General features: G+C 42.9%; 1 protein-coding gene across 2 annotated transcripts in view; it reads right to left on the bottom strand.

Moving 5' to 3' along the window:
• Nucleotides 1-21,747, bottom strand: part of LOC147106331 (tetraspanin-8-like) — a 32,220-nt gene extending 10,473 nt beyond the window's left edge. The window contains exons 1-5 of one of the 2 annotated variants that reach the window (XM_086009335.1): nucleotides 21,464-21,747; nucleotides 6,652-6,714; nucleotides 3,877-4,008; nucleotides 741-815; nucleotides 533-628 (exon numbers count right to left, since the gene is read on the bottom strand). In XM_086009335.1, the coding sequence (XP_085865461.1) occupies nucleotides 533-628; nucleotides 741-815; nucleotides 3,877-4,008; nucleotides 6,652-6,714; nucleotides 21,464-21,523 (426 nt within the window). In that variant the 5' untranslated portion in view covers nucleotides 21,524-21,747. The remainder of the gene's footprint in view (nucleotides 1-532; nucleotides 629-740; nucleotides 816-3,876; nucleotides 4,009-6,651; nucleotides 6,715-21,463) is intronic. The other variant, XM_086009334.1, reaches the window with a different exon arrangement.
• Nucleotides 21,748-22,845: the final 1,098 nt, after the last annotated feature.

Here is a 22,845-nt window from a genome sequence, read left to right as displayed (position 1 = left end):
CCAGGTAAGGACAGCAGATCTCCTTCCCTAAAGGACATTAGTGAACCAGATGGGTTTTTACGACAAAGTTTTATGGTCACCATTACTGATGCTAGCTTTTTTTATTCCAGATTTATTTAATTAACTGAATTTAAATTGCCCAGCTGCCATGGTGGGATTTGAACTCATATCATTAGTCCAGGCCTCTGAATTACTAGCCCAGTAACATTACCACTATGCTACTGTACCCCTATGACACATGAAGAGTTCCATTCCCCATCACCAACATCCTTCACATAAATGAGTACAAAAATAAAACATAACCAGCACACATGTATAAAGTTCCACAATTGGCTAACCTACAAAATAACGCACAAATAGTATAACTTGAATCTGCTGATTCCACATTACTGTAATAGTAGCACATGATTAACTTTACCTGAGCTATCTACATGAGGGAGAAATCTACATATGGATTTGACAAACACAAATGGTTATTTTCTTTATTGGAAGAGCAGTTGAAGTATGAATGTAAATTTAGTATCAGACTTACCTCCAGCTGCATAACGTTTATCTTTTTTCTAACGTCCTCTGATTGAGTACTTAATGGAATAAGTTCCTTATACGTATTATTTACCAGTGATTCAACCTGGAAGAAACAAATAGAATATTTGTTTCAGCTTTAATATATTCTGGATCTAACTGGAAATTATTCCAATTACATTGTTTTTTAAGTAATGTAAACATATGGAAAACATTACCTGTGATTTATAAACAGCACCTAAAATGCCTGCAATTATTTGAAGAGCCACAACAAAGAGCAGTCCGATGAAGAACTGTGAAGCAAGAAAGAGAATATTATACAATGCAGAATATATTGGGGCAGAATTTGCAGTCGCTATGATGGCACATTCTCAGAGTACGCCGTCATACCGCCTTTGAAATTGACCGCAAGTTTGGGATGTCCGCATCCGCTAAAATCACAAGCTTGCGATCTGTAAAGTTCCGACTAGACAGATCATCCACTGTGACTGTCAAATCCTCATTGCTGGCGAGAAGTCTGGCTAATTGCCCACCAACTGCGCAGCAATTACACTGGAAAGTTTTACAGCTGGTGTAAACAGGCGCAGGCAACTGTAAAGGCTTGGTTTGAGGGATGAGCTATTTTAATTTATTTTTTTATTCTTGCAGAGTCTTCCAGTAAAAAACTGTACTTACTCCAAAGTATCCCATGCTTTTTTAAAGCCAAGTACAGTAAACTCTTTCGTATCCGGCACCGATGGGACCGGGATGGTGCCGGTTGATTAAAAATTCTGGATAACAGAGAGGTAGGCAATTTTTAACACAAAAAAAAATAAAAACCAGTCACTAACTCGGCCACCGCGGGAAACTCGGAAAAACGAAAAAAATGGATGGATGGATTCGGCAAGATTACCGGCTATCTATTTTGCCGGTTATTAAAGAACTCCGGTTGATCAGGTGCCGTTTAAACGCGAGTTTACTGTACTACACTTTTCAAATAAATATTCACACGGTTTAACAAAATTTGATTGCTGTCAGGCATCAGAGATTTCTGTTTCCTGATTGGCTAGTGAATGATCCAAGGTTCGCTTATGCACAATGGTGCACCCTGGGATCCGTGGGCCACTACGCTGCGCGCAACTGTGCAGCATTTCAGAGCAAGTTTTCGCTTTGGGCTTCACACCAGGTAAGTACGGATTTTGCTCAGAGGTCGGCGGCGTACTCCTTAGCTACGCCGCGAACTGCAATTTCAGGGTCAACAGATGAATGGTGGGCAATTATATCAACAAAGATTTAGATACAGTCTGGAATCATGCTACGCTGTCTCTTCATTTATCCACTGCATAAATCTTGGTTTCTGTTTCCTCCACTCAATGTTTCCTTTCAGTAATTATTTTGATCTTTGTCCAATTCCTGTCTATTTTTGCTGCCTATTAGATGAAAACTCCGAGGAGACAATTACTCATTTTGTGAAATACGGGTTTATTTATTTTCCTGACAACTAAACTGCATCCACCTCCCTTTATTGCATTTGTTCACCATATGTTTTTAAACAAACAAATATTGTTTTATTACAACAGAAGTCTTAGAAACATTATATGTTTTGGCCACAAAACTCCAGATTGTGACTCAATAGCAAATGAAAGGTTTAAAAATATTCATTAAAAATAAAGTCTCATATTTCATTATAGGAAGACATTAATAAACTTGCCGAATTGGCATAGAATTGGCAAATGAATTTCAACACAGAAATGTGAGGTATTACATTTTGGTAGGAAGAATAGGGAGGTCACATCACTTGGAGGGCGCGAGTCTAGGTGGGGTAGAGGAACAAAGGGATCTCGGAGTACAAATACACAAATCACTAAAAGTTGCAACACATGTTAACAAGGCCATAAAAAAAGCAAACCAAGCACTAGGGTTTATTTCTAGAGGGATAGAATTGAAAAGTAGTGAAATTATGCTAAACCTGTATCGAACCTTGGTTAGACCACACTTGGAGTATTGCATACAATTCTGATCGCCATATTATAAAAAGGATATAGAGGCACTGGAGAGGGTGCAGAGAAGATTTACAAGGATGATACCAGAAATGCGTGGGTGTACCTATCAGGAAAGGATGAACAGGCTGGGTCTCTTTTCTCTTGAAAAGAGAAGGCTGAGGGGTGACCTAATAGAGGTCTTTAAAATTATGAAAGGTTTTGACAGAACAGATAGAGAGAGATTATTTCCACTTGTGGGGAAGAGCAAAACTAGAGGCCATCAATATAAGACAGTCACCAAGAAATCAAATAGGGAATTCAGAAGAAACTTCTTTACCCAAAGAGTGATGAGAATGTGGAACTCACTACCACAGGGAGTGGTTGAAGTGAATATTATAGATGCATTTAAGGGGAGGCTAGACAAGTGTATGAGGGAGAAGGGAATAGAGGGTTATGCTGATAGAGTTAGATGAGGAAAGACGGGAGGAGGCTCGAGTGGAGCATAAATGTCGGCATGGGCTGGTTGGGCCGAATGGCCTGTTTCTGTGCTGTATAGCCTATGTAAAATGGTGCCAGTGCTGACATTTACAGCACCCAGCATTTCTCAATGAAAGCTAAGATAATCTCAAATGCCAAAATGACAAAATTAAATAACAGCTGTTACGTGACTTTGCTACATGACCATGCGGCACAATTTAAAGCTCCTACATACTGCAAGTAACGGTTTGGTACGAGAGCCACTTTAGAGCAATGCGAGCTGACAGCATCGAGTTATACTGCTGGCTCCACGTCATGCTGTATTCTGACAGTGGAGAGCTTTGTATGCGGGTATGTAACTACACATGCAGAGCTCTGCTCACTGGCACAGTGCTGGTGAAATTTGAATGTTGGTGAAGACCTGACTGTCCTCTCAGTTCTTTACTAGAATTAAAAGTCCATTCAATGAAACTAAATTTTCAAAGTTTAAAAAGATGGCTTTGCAATGGATTTTCAGTTACTGGATTTGGGAGTTTTCCTTCCATTTCAATGAAGATCCTGAACTCCACTCTGCACAAATCAATAATGAGACAGGGAATCAGGAAATCACCAAGTGAAGAACTGTGGGCACAAAGCACAGTGGCATGGAGCACTAAGGTTCTACTGCATGTTAAAACTTTACAAAAAGAGCAATAATATCTTCCATCTGTGATAAGAAGAGGTTGGGGGTAACTTTGACTTTGGACAGGCGATATCCGATCAGCCGCGCCCATTATACACCTCTCCCAATTTTCAATTCCATTGACTTCCCCGATCAGATAACATCCGTTTTACACTATCAAAAGTCAAAATTACCTTTGACATTTTCTTATAAATACTATTAGGAGTCATGGAAGACTTATCGACAAATACATACCAGGATTAACATACACTTGCTTTCTTTAATAGCTCCACAGCAACCAAGAAATCCAAGCACCATAATGATTGACCCAACAGTAATCAGAAGGTCTATGGCAGGGTAAAACTCTGAAAGATTTACATCAGCAACCTGCAATGAAAAGGAGATGTTATATTGAAACTATAATAAGAGTAAAAGTTACTTTTTAAATAACAGAGTGCATATTTTGCCACTAAAGTTAGCATTTTTAAATTTATCGGTTAAAACTTGTTTAAACTGGATTGTCAGCTGTGGTTCAGTGGGTACCACCCTCGCCTCTGAGTCAGATGGTTGTGGGTTCAAGTCCCACTCCAGGGACCTGAGCACAAAAATCTAGGCTGACACCCCAGTGCAGTGCTGAGGGAGTGCTGCACTGTCGGAGGTACCGTCTTTCGGATGAGATGTTAAACTGAGTCTGCTCTCTCAGGTGGACGTAAAAGATCCCATGGCACTATTTTGAAGAGGAGCAGGGGAGTTCTCCCTGGTGTCCTAGCCAATATTTAACCCTCAATCGACATCACTAAAAACAGATGATCTGGTCATTATCATATTGCTGTTTGTGGGAGCTGCTGTGCGCAAATTGGCTGCCGCGTTTCCTACATTACAACAGTGACTCCACTTCAACAGTACTTCATTGGCTGTAAAGCACTTTGGGACGTCTGGTGGTCGTGAAAAGCATTATATAAATGCAAGTCTTTCTTTCCTTTGTAAACAGTTACACTATTGAAGCACAGCATTGATAGATGTGTACTATATCATGCAATGCAATAGGAAGCATTTGACATTTGTTAGAAACCCCAGCTGACATCAACACAATAATTGGATTGTAATTTCTTTGTGGATTCAGGAGACATTTCCAAATCTCTGGAGCTTCATTCTCAACAGTTTAATTCATCTCGACTCAATGTGTCACAGCATTTAGTTCACACTTAACCAACACTTATCCTTGATCACAAAACAAATCAAACCACAAATTGTACAATATACCTTGCATGTTTCACAAAAAGCCTTAAGCAAAATTCAAATAACCCATGGATGAAAGTGGCCAAGGGAAAAAAATTGCAAACATGTGGAAAGAGAGGAGGCATAATGCAGATTACTTGATAGATAATGGGCCAGGTATTCCGATCCCTACAGGTGGGGACGTGCTGTGTACCCACCTGTGGGGACATTGGAAATGCCGGTTTCAGGCATGCACTGTGCATGCGCTGGAAACCGGCATTTCCGATCTGTCAAGAAAGCTCTTGACAGATCCTCCGGCTGCCCTGGAGCAGGGCTTCTGCGGGCGGATAGTTCTGCTTTATGGAGACCCTCCGCCCGCAGAAAACCCTTACAATTCTTGTGCCTGGTAAAAGCAGGTGTATAAGAGTTAAAAAAATGTTTTTTTTTTTTTTTAATTTCCACTGATTTATCATTTAAAAATACTTTTAAAAAAGGTAAGTTCATTTTTAACCCTGTAAAAAAATGTAATTTTTTTTTGAAAAATGTAAAGTTTTGTTTAAAACAGTTAATTTATTGTACTTTCAAGTCATTTTAAAAATGTGATTTAAAAAAATTTTTATTTAAAGTTTTACAGGAAACTTTCTGGTATCCGGCACTGACGGGACCGAGCTGGTGCCGTACCATCAAAACTGCCCTAGAAACCAGCGCTAATGTTAAAACATACAGAGCTTTTGAGCGCCGTGTGAATCAACAAACCCTGTTGCTTAGCAACAGCTTCAAAACAGTCAGCCGCAGCTTAAAAGCATCTCTGTAGCTAAGCAACAGCTTCAGCTAGACCTTGCAGAGCCTGACTGGGGAAAAAAAAGCAACGAGAAGTAAAAAAACTTATAGGAAACGGCTCCTGAATTTTGCCAGTAGATAGAGCTTTCCGGACATTTAACCTCCGGTTAAACGAAAGTTTCCTGTACTATGTTTTGGGGGTAATCTCCATTCATATATTTGACAGGTCTTCCTGTTAAATGTATGAAGGGAGATTCCCTTCTTTGATTGGCTCCCCATGGCCCACATGATCCCAGGGGCGCTGCGAACTACCTGCGCCTCTAGGATACGTGGGCCCTGCACACCGGCAATTTGGAGAGGCCCAGCATCAGAACTGTGCGCCTCCCGGGAGCCCTCAGGTAAGGGCGCAGATTTTTCCAGATCGCAGGCCTCCGCCCGCGGGAGGCCTGCGATCGGAAAATACGGGCCAATAGATAGACTCTCAATTACTTAATTCAACAAAATTACTTCCTTTTTTTTTTTAACATAAAGGTGTCAGCCTTGGCTCAGTGGTAGCACTCTCACCTCTGGGTCAGAAAGTTGTGAGTTCAAGTCCTACACCAGAGACTTGAACATAACCTAGGCTGACAATTCAGTGCAGTGCTGAGGGACTGAGGCACCGTGCTTCAGAAAAGATGTTAAACCGAGGCCCCGGTCATCCCAGGTGGACGAAAAAGATCCTACAGCACTATTTCGAAGAAGGGCAAGGGTGTTCTCCCTGATGTCCTGCTTAATATTTACCCCTAAATTAACATCACTAAAACAGATTATCTGGTCATTATCTGATTGCTGTTTGTGGGAGCTTGCTGAACGCAAATTGGCTGCTGCATTTCCTACATTACAACAGTGACTACACTTCAAAAAAATTACTTCATTGGCTGTGAAACGTCCTGAGATTGTGAAAACTGCCATATAAATGCAAATTCTTTCTTTAAACTAGATTCCAACTTTTATTCATAGGAAACACTTCTGTCACACAGCAGTCATCATTACCTCCACCGTATCTTTGCTCACACGCAGCCATATTGAAACTCCGAGTATAATCGAGCCACACAGCTGAAAAATGAAGATTGAACATCTTTAAATTACTCGTTTAAACAACAAAAACATATTTAAGTTAGTTCAGTTTAAGTGATCAACACTAACAGAAATTGGAATGATATAAACATCATCTGGTTGTCTTATACCACTGTGAACCACGCAAAAATTCTCCCTTACAATTTCATGATCAAAATAAAATAACTGTCAGGCCATATAATTATAATCCCATCACTGTGACATGCACTGTAAAGAATTATGGAACTTTACAGCACAGAAGGGAGCTGCTCAGCCCATCACATTTGCACCCGCCCTCCATTTCCCTGTCCTTTTTATATATCTTTTTAATTTTTTCTTTTTCATAGCGAAACTAAAATTATTCAAGTATTACATTGTGCAAAATTAGGATATAGAAATAGATCTGTCTAAAGAGTTGAGCAGCATTTGCAGCTTGCAATGTTTAATTATTCTGATATCATCTATAAGTACCCAAAATGGTTTTTAGAATTTTAAACAAATAGCCAATAAATTATTAATCGTATTTTTTCTTGTTATTACAAAATATGATGGATAATTCTCAGGTTTATGAATTATCTAATAGAAGATTCCAAGTACTGGCTGGCATAGGCAATAAATGTTAAGGGTTATGGAGATATTGGAATCAATGCTGTACATAGTACACACACCCAACCACTGGAGAGATTAGATAAGAGGTCTATGGAAAAGCTATTTGCCATCAAAATTAATTTTATATTATGATGGTATTAGGTTTTGAAAACTGCATTTAGTATTTCAAATAAATGTGCATTAAAACTATTTAACTTTCTGTTTAGGAATTGATGTTGTGCAAAGAAAGCTAGCAGGGCAGCACGGTGGCATAGTGGTTAGCACTGTTGCCTCACAGCGCCAGAGACCCGGGTTCGAATCCGGCCTCGGGCGACTGTCTGTGTGGAGTTTGCACATTCTCCCCGTGTTTGCGTGGGTTTTCTCCGGGTGCTCCGGTTTCCTCCCACAGTCCAAAGATGTGTGGGTTAGGTTGATTGGCTATGATAAATTGACCCTTAGTAATAGGTGGGGTTACGGGGATCGGGTGGGATATGTGTCGGTGCAGGCTCGATGGGCCAAAATGGCCTCTATCTGCACTGTGGGGTTTCTGTGATTCTGAGTAACTGAACTCGCGACATTATGCATAACAAACTTGTAAAGCAATTATCCTAACTGCACTTGAAAAACAGGGAGTTATAAATCAGGGTGGGGACACTCCATTGGTGCTCAAGGCTCCCTTGATGCAATATGCTCACCTGTTTCTAGCAGGAGATTGCTTAACTATGCCAGTTGTAGGATCCGGTTTACAATTTTCAGGTTCAAATGGGTGGAGTGCATGCTCTGTCCATTTGTGCAAGGTGTTTCCCGAAACATAGGACATTGTAGCACAGCAGGAAGCCGTTTGGCCCTCATTGCCGGTGTTGAATTTAGGCCCCTGTTCATTTTTGAATACTGTAATCAATTTAGCATCAAACACTTGTGGCAATGCCTTCCACAGTTCAACAACTGTGTAAAAGTTTTTTTTCCAATCTTCACATTTATTACATTACAACAGTGACTACACTTCAAAAGTACTTAATTGGCTGTAAAGCACTTTGAGACATGTGAGGTTGTGAAAGGTGCTATATAAATGCAAGTTTGCAATATAAACCCCAAATTCCATTTACCTTCTATTTCTTTTAATAAAACCTGTCCACCTTTGTTCCTCCACTGAATTGAAAAAAAAATACCATTTAAGGTGCATTTCCATTCTTTGGTCTTGTTCCAAAAATGTATTCTCATATTTTTCTGTACCAAATTGCATTTGCCATTGATCTGCCCATTCTCCTAGCCTGTCTGATCCTGAAAAGCCATGAAATTTGAGACAGATTTAGGGCAGCTGGAGACCCGAGGTGGCATAAATTGGGGCAGGATCCAGTTAGGCTAGGTCAAGTCCTCTTTCCAAATTGTGCTGGTGGTGGTGGCGGCGGTGGGAAATCAGCATGATCCCGACCTCTTCAATGTCTATAAACATGCATTCTTTGGATGGAGTAATATGGTCAGGAACAGGAACCCTGGTTATTTTTTCCCCTCCCGGCCTAGGGTGTTGTGGCCAACTGCAGCAGCCTATTGGCAAATCTATGGGAATAGAATAAGGGTGTCATGAGCAGAGTGGAATACTGGATTCTCTCTCTGCATCATCTTTAACACTCTTCACTTTTAATTCTCAAAGTCAGTAAAACTTTTCCTAACGTTTTCATGAATAGCAAGAAAACATCAATCAAAAGAAACATAGCCATCTAAACACTATAAAAGAGACACACACAAGATTGAGTGTGTGGGTACCTTAAAAGAACCTTTGATTGTACAAGTCTTTCTCACATACAAGGTAAAATGTAAACTCCCAGGCTTCGACTAATCCTGCTTTGAACCAGACTCAGGCGAATGTTCAGGTACAGTTCAAACACGATTCTCCCCTTTCTCTGGCATTTTCCCACACCAGTATCATTTCAGTCAGGTCCTCAACAGTGTAGGGAAAATCAAACCAATGCCCCAATACTTTTGTGGAATAGTGCTGCCTCCAGCACACTGCAATACCACAGTGTCTGTTGGTAGTCGGTATTTTAATAGCTCTCCAAAATGGCTACAAGAGCTTCCATTGAAATAGCAATCGAACATAGAAAGATGTCCCAAGGTGCTTCGCAAACACGTGTGGGGAAAAAATATGCCAAGTCAAAGAAGGATATATTAGGAAGGGTGACTAAACGTGTTGGCGTGAGGTAGGTTTTAAGCAGGATCTTAAAGGAGGAGAGGGAGGTCGAGAAGCAGAGGTGTTTATTAAGGGAATTCCAGAGAGTGGAACCTACACGGCTGAAGCCACAGCTACGAATGGTGAGGCAAAGATATGGAGGATGCACAAGAGGCCAAGATCAAAGGAAGGGAGAGTTTAGCAGAGGGTTGGAGGATAATACAGAGATAGGAAGAGGTGAGGCCATGGAAGGATATAACACAAGAATAATAATTTTAAATTTGAGGTATTGTGGGACCTGGAGCCAACGTAGGTGAGTGGGAACAACTAATGGGCAAGAATGGCTCACTGCAGAATAGGATACGGGTAGCAGAGTTTTGAATGATCTGAAGTATAGATCTGAAGGGTATAGGATGGGAGGCCAGTCAGGAAATTATTGGAGTGATCTAATCAAGTCTGGAATGGACACTTTAATCATTAAGTTGGTCCTTTTCATGAGATAACTAAACTTGAGGTCATCCAAAACTCGGTTCACCCAGCACCCGTGCTCGCTGACCTACACTGGCTCCCGGTTAAGTTAACTCCGCGATTTTAAAATTCTCATTTTTGTTTTCAAATCCCTCCATGGCCTCGCCCCTCCCTATCTCAGATCTCCTCCAGCCCTACAATCTGGAATTCCCTTCCTAAACCTCTCCGCCTCTCTTTCCTCCTTTAAGGCGCTCCTTAAAACATACCTATTTTCTGCCCCAATCTCCACTTATGCGGCTCAGTGTCAAATTTTGTTTGATAACGCTGCTGTGAAGCACCTTGGGAGGGGAGGAAGGGGGAGGGGAGGAGGGAGGGGCAGAGGGATGGGGGGGGGAGAGGAGGAGAGGGCTTCAGGAAAGTGTAAATTTAAAAGCAGCGAGAGAAATGCCAAGGGTCTACAGCAGAGTAGAGTTTTGGGTAAAAATAGGCAGTGGGGGTCAGGAATGGAGCAAGAGAGTAACAAAGGTAATAAGGCATCAATGACTAAGGTGATATCAGGAAAAAATAGAAATAAGTCAAAGCTAAAGGCACTATATCTGAATGCACGAAGCATTTGCAACAAAATAGATGAATTAATAGCACAGATAGAAATTAACAGATTTGATCTAATAGCCAGAACAGAGACATGGTTGCAAAGTGGCCATGGTTGGGAAATAAATATTCCAGGATACTTAACTTTTAGAAGAGATAGGCAAAATGGAAATGGAGGAGGGGTAGCCCTGATAATAAAGAATGGGATAAAGACAGTAGACAGAAAGGATCTTAGCTCTGAAAAATCAAGAAGTAGAATCAGTTTGGGTGGAGCGAAGAAAAAGCAAGGGGCAGAAAACATTAGTGGGAGTTGTTTACAGGCCCGCAAACAGCAGTTATGTAGGGCAGAGTATAAATCAGGAAATTAGAGGTGCATGTAACAAGGGTAATAATTGAATCATGGGGGACTTTAATCTACATATAAAAGGTATATATTGGGTAAGATGTTAAACCAAGGCCTTATCTGCTTGTTCAATTGAACGTTAAAGATCCCATGACTCAATTCAAAGAGTTGCCCTGGATAATATTCTTGCGTCACCCCAATATCAACAAATGAATGTTAACTGGCCATTAAATTCATTGTTCGCTGTGTGTTTTTTGCCTACATAACATGACTGCACATCAAAATAATTGTATATGAAGCACTTTGAGGCATTTCTGAGAGATCTGATAATACCTTGCATTCGTATAGCGCCTTTAACGTAGTAAAATGGCCCAAGCAATGTTCTCTCTAAGCTGCGCAGCTGCCCGCTGGTCCTGCACATATAAGGACGTGGTAACAGGGCACTTAGAAAATAATAATAGGATTGGGCAGAGTCAACACGGATTTATGAAAGGGAAATCGTGTTGAGTTTTTTGAGGTTGTAACTAGCAGAATAGATAAGGGGGAACCAGTGGATGTGGTGTATTTGGACTTTCAGAAGGCATTCGATAAGGTGCCACACAAGAGGTTATTAAACAAAATTAGGGCTCATGGGATTGGGGGTAATATACTAGCATGGATTGAGGATTGGTTAATGGACAGAAAACAGAGAGTAGGAATAAATGGGTCATTTTCGGGTAGGCAGGCTGTAACTAGTGGGGTACCGCAAGGATCAGTGCTTGGGCCTCAGCTATTCACAATCTATATCAATGATTTAGATGAGGGGACAAAATGTAACATACCCAAGTTTGTTGCTGATACAAAGTTAGGTGGGAATGTAAGTTGTGAGAGAGATGCAAGAAGTCACAACACCAGGTTATAGTCCAACAGCTTTATTTGAAATCACAAGCTTTCGGAGCACTGCTCCTTCACCTGACGAAGGAGCAGCGCTCCGAAAGCTTGTGATTTCAAATAAAGCTGTTGGACTATAACCTGGTGTTGTGTGACTTCTTACATTTGTCCACCCCAGTCCAACACCAGCATCTCCACATTGTGAGAGAGACTTCAAGGGGATATAGACAGGCTAAGTGAGTGGGCAAGAACATGGCAAATGGAATATAATGTGGAGAAATGTGAAGTTAGAAAAGCAGAGTATATTTTAAATGGAGATTAGGAAATGCTGGTGTTCAGAGGGACCTGGGTGTCCTTGTACACGAATCACTGAAAGTTAACATGCAGGTACAGCAAGCGATTAGGAAAGCAAATGGTAGGTTGGCCTTTATTACAAGAGGATTTGAGTATTCGAGTAAAGATGTCTTACTGCAATTATAAAGGGTACTGGTGAGACCAGTAAGCTTGCAGGGAACATAAAAACTGACTGTAAAAGCTTTTATAGTTACGTGAAGAGAAAAAGATTGGTGAAGTCAAGCATAGGTCCCTTGCAGTCAGAATCAGGGGAATTTATAATGGGGAACAAAGAAATGGCAGACCAATTAAATACATATTTTGGTTCTGTCTTCACAAAGGAGGACACAAATAACCTCCCAGAGATGTCGGGGAACATAGGGTCTGATGAAAGGGAGGAACTGAAAGAAATCAGTATTTGTAGGGAAATGGTGTTGGGGAAATTGATGGGATTGAAGGCCGATAAATCCCCAGGGCCTGATAATCTACATCCTAGGGTACTTAAGGAAGTGGCCCAAGAAATAGTAGATGCATTACTGATCATCTTCCAACATTCGATGGAATCTGGAACAGTACCCATGGATTGGAGGGTAGCTAATGTTACCCCACTATTCAAAAAAGGTGGTAGGGAGAAAACGGGGAATTACAGACTGGTAAGCCTGACAGCGGTAGTGGGGAAAATGCTAGAGTCCATTATAAAAGATGTAATAGCAGAGCACTTGGAAAACAGTGACAGGATCAGACAAAGTCAATATGGATTTACAAAAAGTAAATTGTGCTTGACTAATCTACTGGAATTTTTTGAGGATGTAACTAGTAAAATAGATAAGGGAGAACCAGTGGATGTGGTGTATTTGGACTTTCAGAAGGCTTTTGATAAGGTCCCGCATAAGAGATTAGCGTGTAAAGTTAAGGCACATGGGATTGGGGGCAAGGTATTGACTTGGATAGAGAACTGGTTGGCAGATAGAAAGCAAAGAGTTGGAATAAACGGGTCTTTTTCAGAGTGGCAGGCAGTGACTAGTGGGGTACCGCAGGGATCGGTCCTTCGACCCCAGCTATTCACAATATATATTAATGATCTAGACAAGGGAACTAGATGTAATATCTCCAAATTTGCAGACGACACAAAGCTGGGTGGGCGTGTGTGCTGTGAGGGGGATGCTGAGAAACTACAGGAAGATTTAGACAGGTTGGGTGATTGGGCAGAAGCATGGCAGATGCAATATAACGTGGATAAATGCGAGGTTATCCACTTTGGTGTCAAAAACAGGAAGGCAGATTATTATCTGAATGGCAATAGATTGGGAGAAGGGGAAGTGCAACGAGACCTGGGTGTCCTTGTGCACCAGTCGCTGAAGGTAAGCATGCAGGTGCAGCAGGCGGCTAAGAAGGCAAATGGTATGTTGGCCTTCATAGCGAGAGGGTTTGAGTACAGGAACAAGGATGTCTTGTTGCAGTTGTACAGGGCCTTGGTAAGACGACATCTGGAATATTGTGTGCAGTTTTGGTCGCCTTATCGGAGGAAGGATATTCTTGCCATGGAAGGAGTTCAGAGAAGATTCACCAGGCTGATACCTGGGATGGCAGGAATGACGTATGAGGAGAGATTGGGTCGATTGGGCTTGTACTCGCTGGAGTTTAGAAGAATGAGAGGGGATCTCATTGAAACTTATAAAATTCTGGCAGGACTGGACAGACTAGATGCAGGGAGGATGTTCCCTATGGTCAGGGAATCCAGAACCAGGGGTCACAGTCTAAGGATAAGGGGTAGGCCTTTTAGGACAGAAATGAGGAGGAATTTCTTCACCCAGAGAGTGGCGAACCTGTGGAATTCTCTACCACAGAAGGCAGTAGAGGCCAATTCATTAAATATATTCAAGAAGGAGTTGGATATATTTCTTAAGGCTAAAGGGATCAAGGGGTATGGGGAGAAAGCAGGGACCGGGTACTGAACTTGGATGATCAGCCATGATCGCATTGAATGGCGGAGCAGGCTCGAGGGGCCGAATGGCCTACTCCTGCTCCTGCTCCTATCTTCTATGTTTCTATGACCACACCTGGAATAGTGTATACAATTTTGGTCTCCTTACCTAAGGAAGGATATACTTGCCATAGAGGGAGTGCAACGAAGGTTCACCAGACTGATTCCTGGGATGAGGGGATTGTCCTATGAGGAGAGATTGAGTAGACTAGGCCTATATTCTCTAGGGTTTAGAAGAATGAGAGGTGATCTCACTGAAACATACAAAATTCTTACAGGGCTCGACAGGGTAGATGCAAGGAAGATGTTTCCCCTGGCTGGGGTGTCTAGAACCAGGGTTCACAGTCTCAGAATAAAGGGGTTGACCATTTAGGACCGAGATGAGGAGTGCGAGTAGCAGAGAGTTTGGTCTCAGGATTAGCAGACATCGCGGAGGCGGAGCAGCGAGGCGAGGCCCAGTCGAGGCAGCCGGGAGCAGCAGCGGGTGTTGAGTCGAGTCGGAGCAGCGAGGCGAGGCAGCCTAAACAGGCTCCACAAGCAACATTCCAAGAGGAGGTCAGAATTCAAGAGTGACATCACAGCCAAGCTGGTAGGTGATTGGCTGGTTGGTGAGTACTTTTCCTTCCCTTTTAAACCTTTATAAGTTGGTAAGTTCAATTAAATAGAGGTGTGATATTCATCATCTAGAATCAGGGCAGAGGGTATTTAAAAATAATAATAAATTTAATTAATTACATAGAATGGGAGAGCAGGTGATGTGTTACTGCTGCAATATGAGGGAGCTGGTGGACACCATTGATGTTCACAATGATCACATTTGCAGTAAGTGCTGGCTGCTCGAGGAACTCCGGCTCCGTGTTGATGAGCTGGAGTCCGAGCTTCAAACACTGCGACACATCAGGGAGGGGGAGAGTTACCTGGACCTGGTGCAGCGAAGATTCACCAGGCTGATACCTGGGATGGCAGGAATGACGTATGAGGAGAGATTGTGTCGATTGGGCTTATACTCACTGGAGTTTAGAAGATTGAGAGGGGATCTCATCGAAACCTATAAAATTCTGTCAGGTCTGGAGAGACTAGATGCAGGAAGGATGTTTCTGATGGCCGGGGAGTCCAGAACCAGGGGTGATAGTCTAAGGATAAAGGGTAAGCCATTTAGAACTGAAATGAGGAGGAATTTCTTCACCCAGAGAGTGGTGAACCTGTGGAATTCTCTGCCACAGAGGGCGGTGGAGGCCAGTTCATTAAATATATTCAAGAAAGAGTTGGATATATTTCTTGAAGCTAAAGTGATCAAGGGATATGGGGAGAAGGCAGGGACAGGGTACTGAAATTGGATGATCAGCCATGATCTCATTGAATGGCGGAGCTTGCTCGAAGGACCAAATGGCCTACTCCTGCTCCTATCTTCTATGTTTCTATGACTCTGTGTTCCAGGAAGTAGTCACACCAATCAGATTAACTAATTCAGATGTAGTCTGTGGTCGGGGACAGGAGGGTGTGATTATGAGTGAGGCAGGTACGGGGATCCAGGAGGTAGTGTTGGAGGAGCCGCAGCCCTTGCTCTTGTCCAACAGGTTTGAGGCTCTTACTCCCTGTGAGGACGGGAACGGGGACTGCAGGAAGGGTGAGCACCGTGGAACGAGGGGCCATTGAAGTGGGGGGGGAGTAAAAAGAAATGTTGTAGTGGTAGGGGATAGTATCATTAGGGTGTGATTATGATAAGGTTCTTTGCAGCCGAGAGTGAGAGTCCCGAAGGCTGTGTTGCCAGGGTTAAGGACATCTCCTCTGGGCTGGAGAGAAACTTGGAGTGGGAGGATCCAGTTGTCGTGGTCCATGTTGGTACCAACGACATAGATAGGACAAGGAAAGAGGTTCTGCTGAGGGAGTATGAACAGCTAGGGGCCAAATTAAAAAGCAGAACCACAAGGGTAATAATCTCTGGATCACTACCTGAGCCACGAGCAAATTTGGCTAGGGTAAATAAAATCAGAGAGTTAAATGCGTGGCTCAAAGACTGGTGTGGGAGAAATGGGTTTTGCTTCTTGGGACACTGGCACCAGTACTGGGACAGGAGAGAGCTGTTCCGTTGGGACGGACTTCACTTGGCCAGTGCTGGGACTAGAATCCTGGCGAATCGAATAACTAGGGCTGTAGAGAGGGCTTTAAACTAATTAGTGGGGGGGAGGTTTCAAGAGAGCGAAAAATAAAATATCAGCGGAGAAGGCAATAGAGCAAGGTAGCAGTGGGGGAATTAAAAACCAGAGTGTGTCAGGAAGGGACAGAATATATAAAGATAAAGGTAAAATAGTAAAGGGGGTAAAAGCAGGAATAAATTGTCACAAAACATATTTAAAAGTTCTTTATCTGAATGCACGCAGCATTCGTAACAAAATAGACGAGTTGACGGTACAAATAACTACACATGGGTATGATCTGGTGGCCATTACAGAAACATGGCTGCAAGGTGACCATGACTGGGAACTAAACATACAGGGGTATTTGACTATTAGGAAGGACAGACAGGAAGGAAAGGGAGGTGGGGTGGCTATGTTAATAAAGGATGGAATCACTGCAATAGTCAGAAATGATATTGGGTCAAAGGATCAGGATAGTGAAACAGTTTGGGTGGAGATAAGGAATAATAAGGGGAAAAAGTCACTAGTGGGCGTAGTCTATAGACCTCCTAACAGTTGCAACTCTATTGGTCGGAGTATAAATCAGGAAATAGTTGGGGCTTGTAATAAGGGAACAGCTATAATCATGGGAGATTTTAACTTTCATATTGACTGGACAAATCAAATTGGGCAGGGCAGCCTTGGGAAGAGTTCATAGAGTGCATTAGGGACGGGTTCCTTGAGCAGTATGTTACTGAACCAACCAGGGGGCAGGCAATCTTAGATCTGGTCCTATGTAATGAGACAGGATTAATAAAAACTGTCCTAGTAAAGGATCCCCTTGGAATGAGTGACCATAACATGGTTGAATTCCAAATTCAGTTGGAGGGTGAGAGAGTTGGATCTCAAACCAGCGTACTAAGCTTAAATAAAGGAGACTATGAAGGTATGAGAGCAGAGTTGACTAAAGTGGACTGGGAAAATAGATTAAGGTGTAAGACGGTACATGAGCAGTGGTGTACATTCAAGGAGATATTTCACAACTTTCAAGATAAATATATTCCAGTGAGGAAAAAGGGGAGTAAAAGAAAAGACAGCCATCCGTGGCTAAGGAAAGTAATAAAGGATAGTATCCGACTGAAAACAAGGGCATATAAAGTAGCCAAATCTAGTGGGAGGATAGAAGATTGGGAAGCATTTAAAAGCCAGCAAAGAATAACTAAAAGATTAATTAAGAAAGGGAAGATAGATTATGAAAGTAAACTAGCAAAAAATATAACAACAGATAGCAAGAGTTTCTACAGTTAGATAAAAAGAAAAAGGGTGGCTAAAGTGAATGTTGGTCCCTTAGAGGACGAGACCAGGAAATTAGTAGTGGGGAACATGGAGATGGCAAAAACGCTGAACAAATATTTTGTATCAGTCTTTACAGTAGAGGACACTAAAAATATCCCAACACTGGACAAACAGGGGGCAATGGGGGGGGGGGGGGGGGAGCTAAACACGATTAAAATCACTAAGGAGATGGTACTCGGTAAGATAATGGGACTTAAGGCAGATAAATCCCCTGGACCTGATGGCTTACATCCTAGGGTCTTGAGAGAAGTAGTGGTAGGGATTGCGGATGCATTGGTGGTAATTTTCCAAAACTCCCTGGATTCAGGAAAGGTCCCAGCAGATTGGAAAACTGCTAATGTAACGCCCTTATTTAAAAAGGGAGGCAGACAAAAGGCTGGAAACTATAGACCAGTTAGCCTAACATCTGTGGTTGGTAAAATGTTGGAGTCCATTATTAAGGAAGCAGTAACAGGACATTTGGATAAGCATAATTTAATCGGACAGAGTCAGCATGGTTTTACGAAGGGGAAGTCATGTTTGACAAATTTGCTCGAATTCTTTGAGGACGTAACAAACAGGGTGGATAAAGGGGAGCCAGTGGATGTGGTGTATTTGGACTTCCAAAAGGCATTTGAACTTCCAAAAGGCATTTGACAAGGTGCCACACAAAAGATTACTGCACAAGATAAAAAAATCACAGGATTGGGGGTAATATACTGGCATGGGTGGAAGATTGGCTATCTAACAGAAAAGAGAGAGTTGGGATAAATGGTTCATTCTCGGGTTGGCAATCAGTAACTAGTGGTGTTCCGCAGGGGTCAGTGCTGGGACCCCAACTCTTTACAATCTATATTAATGATTTGGAGGAAGGGACCGAGTGCAACGTATCCAAGTTTGCCGACGATACAAAGATGGGAGGGAAAGCAGTGAGGAGGACATAAAAAACCTGCAAAAGGACATAGACAGGCTAAGTGAGTGGGCAGAAATTTGGCAGATGGAATATAATGTTGGAAAGTGTGAGGTTATGCACTTTGGCAGAAAAAATCAAAGAGCAAGTTATTATCTAAATGGAGAGAAACTGCAAAGTGCTACAGTACAAAGGGATCTGGGGGTCCTGGTGCATGAAACACAGAAGGTTAGTATGCAGGTACAGCAGGTGATCAGGAAGGCCAATGGAATCTTGGCTTTTATTGCAAGGGGGATGGAGTATAAAAGCAGGGAAGTCTTGCTTCAGTTATACAGGGTACTGGCGAGGCCACACCTGGAATACTGCATACAGTTTTGGTTTCCATATTTAAGAAAAGATATACTTGCTCTCGAGGCAGTTCAGAGAAGGTCCACTCGGTTGATTCCGGAGATGAGGGGGTTGACTTATGAGGAAAGGTTGAGTAGGTTGGGCCTCTACTCATTGGAATTCAGAAGAATGAGAGGCGATCTTATCGAAACATATAAGATTGTGAGGGGGCTTGATCGGGTGGATGCGGGGAGGATGTTTCCACTGATGGGTGAGACTAGAACTAGGGGGCATAATCTTAGAATAAGGGGCTGCCCTTTCAAAACTGAGATGAGGAGAAACTTCTTCACTCAGAGGGTAGTAAATCTATGGAATTTGCTACCTCAGAGAGCTGTGGAAGATATATTCAAGAAAGAGTTGGATATGTTTCTTGAGGCTAAAGGGATCAAAGGATATGGGGAGAAGGCAGGGACAGGGTACTGAATTTGGATGATCAGCCATGATCTCATTGAATGGCGGAGCAGGCTCGAAGGGCCGAATGGCCTACTCCTGCTCCTATCTTCTATGTTTCTATGACATTAAATAAATTTAAAACGGAGATAGACAGTTTCCTAGGGAATTAGGGGTTACGGGGAGCGGGCAGGGAAGTGGACGCGAGACTAGGTTCGGATCAGCCATGATCCTACTGAATGGCGGAGCAGGCCCGAGGGGCCATATGGCCTACTCCTGCTCCTACTTCTTATGTTCTTATGTTATGATCTTATTGAATGGCAGAGCAGGCTCGAAGGACCAAATGGCCTACTCCTGCTCCTATTTCTTATGTTATGAATTACATACGTTTGGGACTAAGATTGTGAATTGCCTGTTCAAATACATCTATATATACTGCAAAAGTGTACTTATTTCTAGTATGGTGTAGCCTAAATTCCATATTATTATACTAATAATGCAGTGATTGTAGAATTCAATTAAAATATGATTTATAAAATGCAAAAAAAAATGAAACCATTAAATAGCACACAGATGCAACAGTGGGTTTGGGAAGTGCTATCTTCGGCAACACCTCCCAAACCCACGACCTCTACCACCTAGAAGGAGAAGGGCAGCAGGTGCATGGGAACACCATCACCTCCAAGTTCCCCTCCAAGTCACACACCATCCTGACTTGGAAATAGATCACTGATCCTTCATCGTCGCTGGGTCAAAATCCTGAACTCCCTCCCTAACAGCACTGCTGGAGTAACTTCACCACAAGGACTGCAGCGGTTCAAGGCGACGGCTCACCACCACCTTCTCAAGGGCAATTAGGGATGGGCAATAAATGCTAGTCTTGCCAGCGACGCCCACATCCCAGAAATGAATTTTAAAAATCAATGGGGAAAAAAGTGAACGTTCAAGGCGAAGTAAGAGGGTTAAAACCAGAAATGCATATTCATGCTTTAGTTTAGTTTAAGCTGCCATTATACTATTACTTTTGCATCAACGTTTAATGGCTTTCATTTTACCTTGATCCAAAAAGTGAAAGTAGAAGGATGAAGTCAGATTAGTGAACTGGCTCCCCTGCACATTCTATCCAGAGGAGTACACCCCTCCCCTCCTCTCCTCTCCCATCCGGTGGGTCCTCTCACACCTCTACTGTTACATGCAAGATGGAGAATAACTCCGACCCGCACAGTGGCAGAGGGATGCATCAAATCACGATGCCAGGTGGCACCTAAACAGATCCCATCACGGGAGAGGCATCTTCTCCAGAGTCCAATGCTTTTGATGAGGAAGATTACTATTATTCACTCCACTTTATACCATATTTTACTATGTAAGTTGTGTGCATGGACTTTGGTGAGTGGACGCACATCCAGGAAACCAGCACTAGCTTTCACTGCAACTAATTGGCGAAGGCACTGTAGAATGTCAATCAATCCAAGCAATGCTTACTGGAAAGCAACCAGTCTGAGGCTAGTAGTACATGTAGTAAAAACTGCACCCTTAGATGAAAGGTTATCTAGAAAAAAATGAATACCCAACTGTCTGAAAGGGGAGGAATCAAATGAAGTTTACAAGTGCAGGAGTGCCTGTTTACTTAACATAAATATTCACCTTGCCTCACCACCCTGTAACCTGGGCTATACTTTTCATCTTGAAACGGAGACTTTAAAATACATTCACATTAAACGGACCGCAGCCTAATGTCTTTCCGTGGAACAATTAGCAAAATCCACGTGATTTTCACGAGCACTTAGTGCCGGGAAACAATAAGCTCACTTTCCACAATTCAATTACTCTGTACCTGGACCGATGTTATCGACAAGTCAAACCTGGGTGTGATCACAGGAAGTGAGTGAGTCTCTCCCAATCTTTATTTCTTTTTTAAATAATGCCGTTGAGAAGATATTATTTCTACAAAACGAGCGATATTGTGTAGACGAATTATTAAACGAGAAATAAAGAATGCAGAGGTCCCTGTATTTGGTCAACACCTCAACTGGTGAAGAGCGACAATCCTAAACAAGGGGCTGAATGTGGATCACGGTCTGACAGTAAATCAAGCACTAGGACCGGAGATTAAATAAAACATAGTTGAATCCACTTCATTTAAAAGCTAGAGTTTCATGTGTGATAATTTGAACTAAATTAGTTTTACTCACAACCTTAATTAAAAAAGTAACTTTTTACAGCGCGGAAACTGACCAGACAGCAACAAGAATAAAACGCTCACCCAAAATAAAAAGTTAAAGAAGAACATGGAGTACTTGATGCATTTATTGACACCAGCCATTTTCCTGTTCGCTTGTTTCGCCCACCGAGTGCAACTTCAACTTCTTCTTCTGGCCGTTGCTGGTCAGTTGTGAATGGGCCACTCCCACCTCGTAAACTGGCTGTGATGAAACCTTGAAGAGGGAGGCTGCGCATTGCAGAGTGTTGGGATTAGCGATACACAGGCTGTGGTTATCAGGGAGTCAGTGGACACTGGGGCGGTAACAGCAGAATAGAAGCAGGTTGATGTGGCGCCCTTATTTAAAAAGGGTGACAAAACAGACCTAGGCCAACTCCACACCAATCTGTATAACACGCAGCTCCCGTTTGTAAAACTGGGGGGTTTAGCCGTGGGAGCTGCTTGCCTTCTACCAGGAACTGCTATGGGTCTGGAACAAGGTCGCCTGCAGACGGAGTTCCCCCCCCCCGGTCAGGAGTGGTGGCTGTCCTTCTGGAGCCGCTGCTCAGGAATCCGCACCTCCATGACCGCGGGTTTGAGTGGCTGGCAAAGGGCAGGGCTGTGCCTGGCAAGGTGACTAGAGTCGGGAACCTGCTCGATGGCGGAGGAGCAGGTTGGATGGCGCCAGAAGAGCTGGCGCAGCACCTGTCCTCCACCAACGTGCGGCCAAAGCCATCGGGGTAGATTTTCGGCTTGTGTGGGAAATGGTCGGATTTCCCTGAATGTGGAGTTTCTGACACACACAAAAAAGTGTCAACCAGCTTCACGCAATTTTCCTTCAAGTGGCCAATTAATTCCCAGCATGTGGGAAGCCTTGCTAATTGTCCAATTCCAGTCAGAAAGCCCCACAGTATGATGTCATCATTCGTGGTGCTTTCAAGGTCCATAGCAAGCACTGCATCCTCTGAAGGCTTCCAAATGAACCATACAGGATGGCAGAGGAGCCTGCAGCAGCTTTGACCAGTGCCAGACCCCGAGCTGCCTTCAAATTCGACGAGGCTTCACTGCAGGCATTATTGGATGGGATTAGGGCCCACAGGGAGGTCCTCTTCCCTAGGTCAGGGAGGAAGAGGCCTCCCACTGAGACCAATGCTGCATGGATGCAGGTGTCAGCAGATGCCAACTCGCTGGGAGTCACCAGAAGAACCTTGGTATTACATCTCTAACTCCTTCCTTTACTCCCCCACAGTACCATCCAGAGCCCCCGTCCTCACTGTGAACATAAGAACATAAGAACATAAGAAATAGGAGCAGGAGTAGGCCAATCGGCCCCTCGAGCCTGCTCCACCATTCAATAAGATCATGGCTGATCTGATCCTAACCTCAAATCTTCTATCACTCTGCATCCAACCTAACCCATGTGATCTCCCGGGAGAGGCGAAAAA

This window comes from Somniosus microcephalus, chromosome 16, assembly GCF_052327205.1.
Source record: "Somniosus microcephalus isolate GS21.2 chromosome 16, FLI_Smic_1.0, whole genome shotgun sequence".
Taxonomy (NCBI): Eukaryota; Metazoa; Chordata; class Chondrichthyes; order Squaliformes; family Somniosidae; genus Somniosus; species Somniosus microcephalus.
This window is presented reverse-complemented; position numbering and strand designations above follow the sequence as displayed.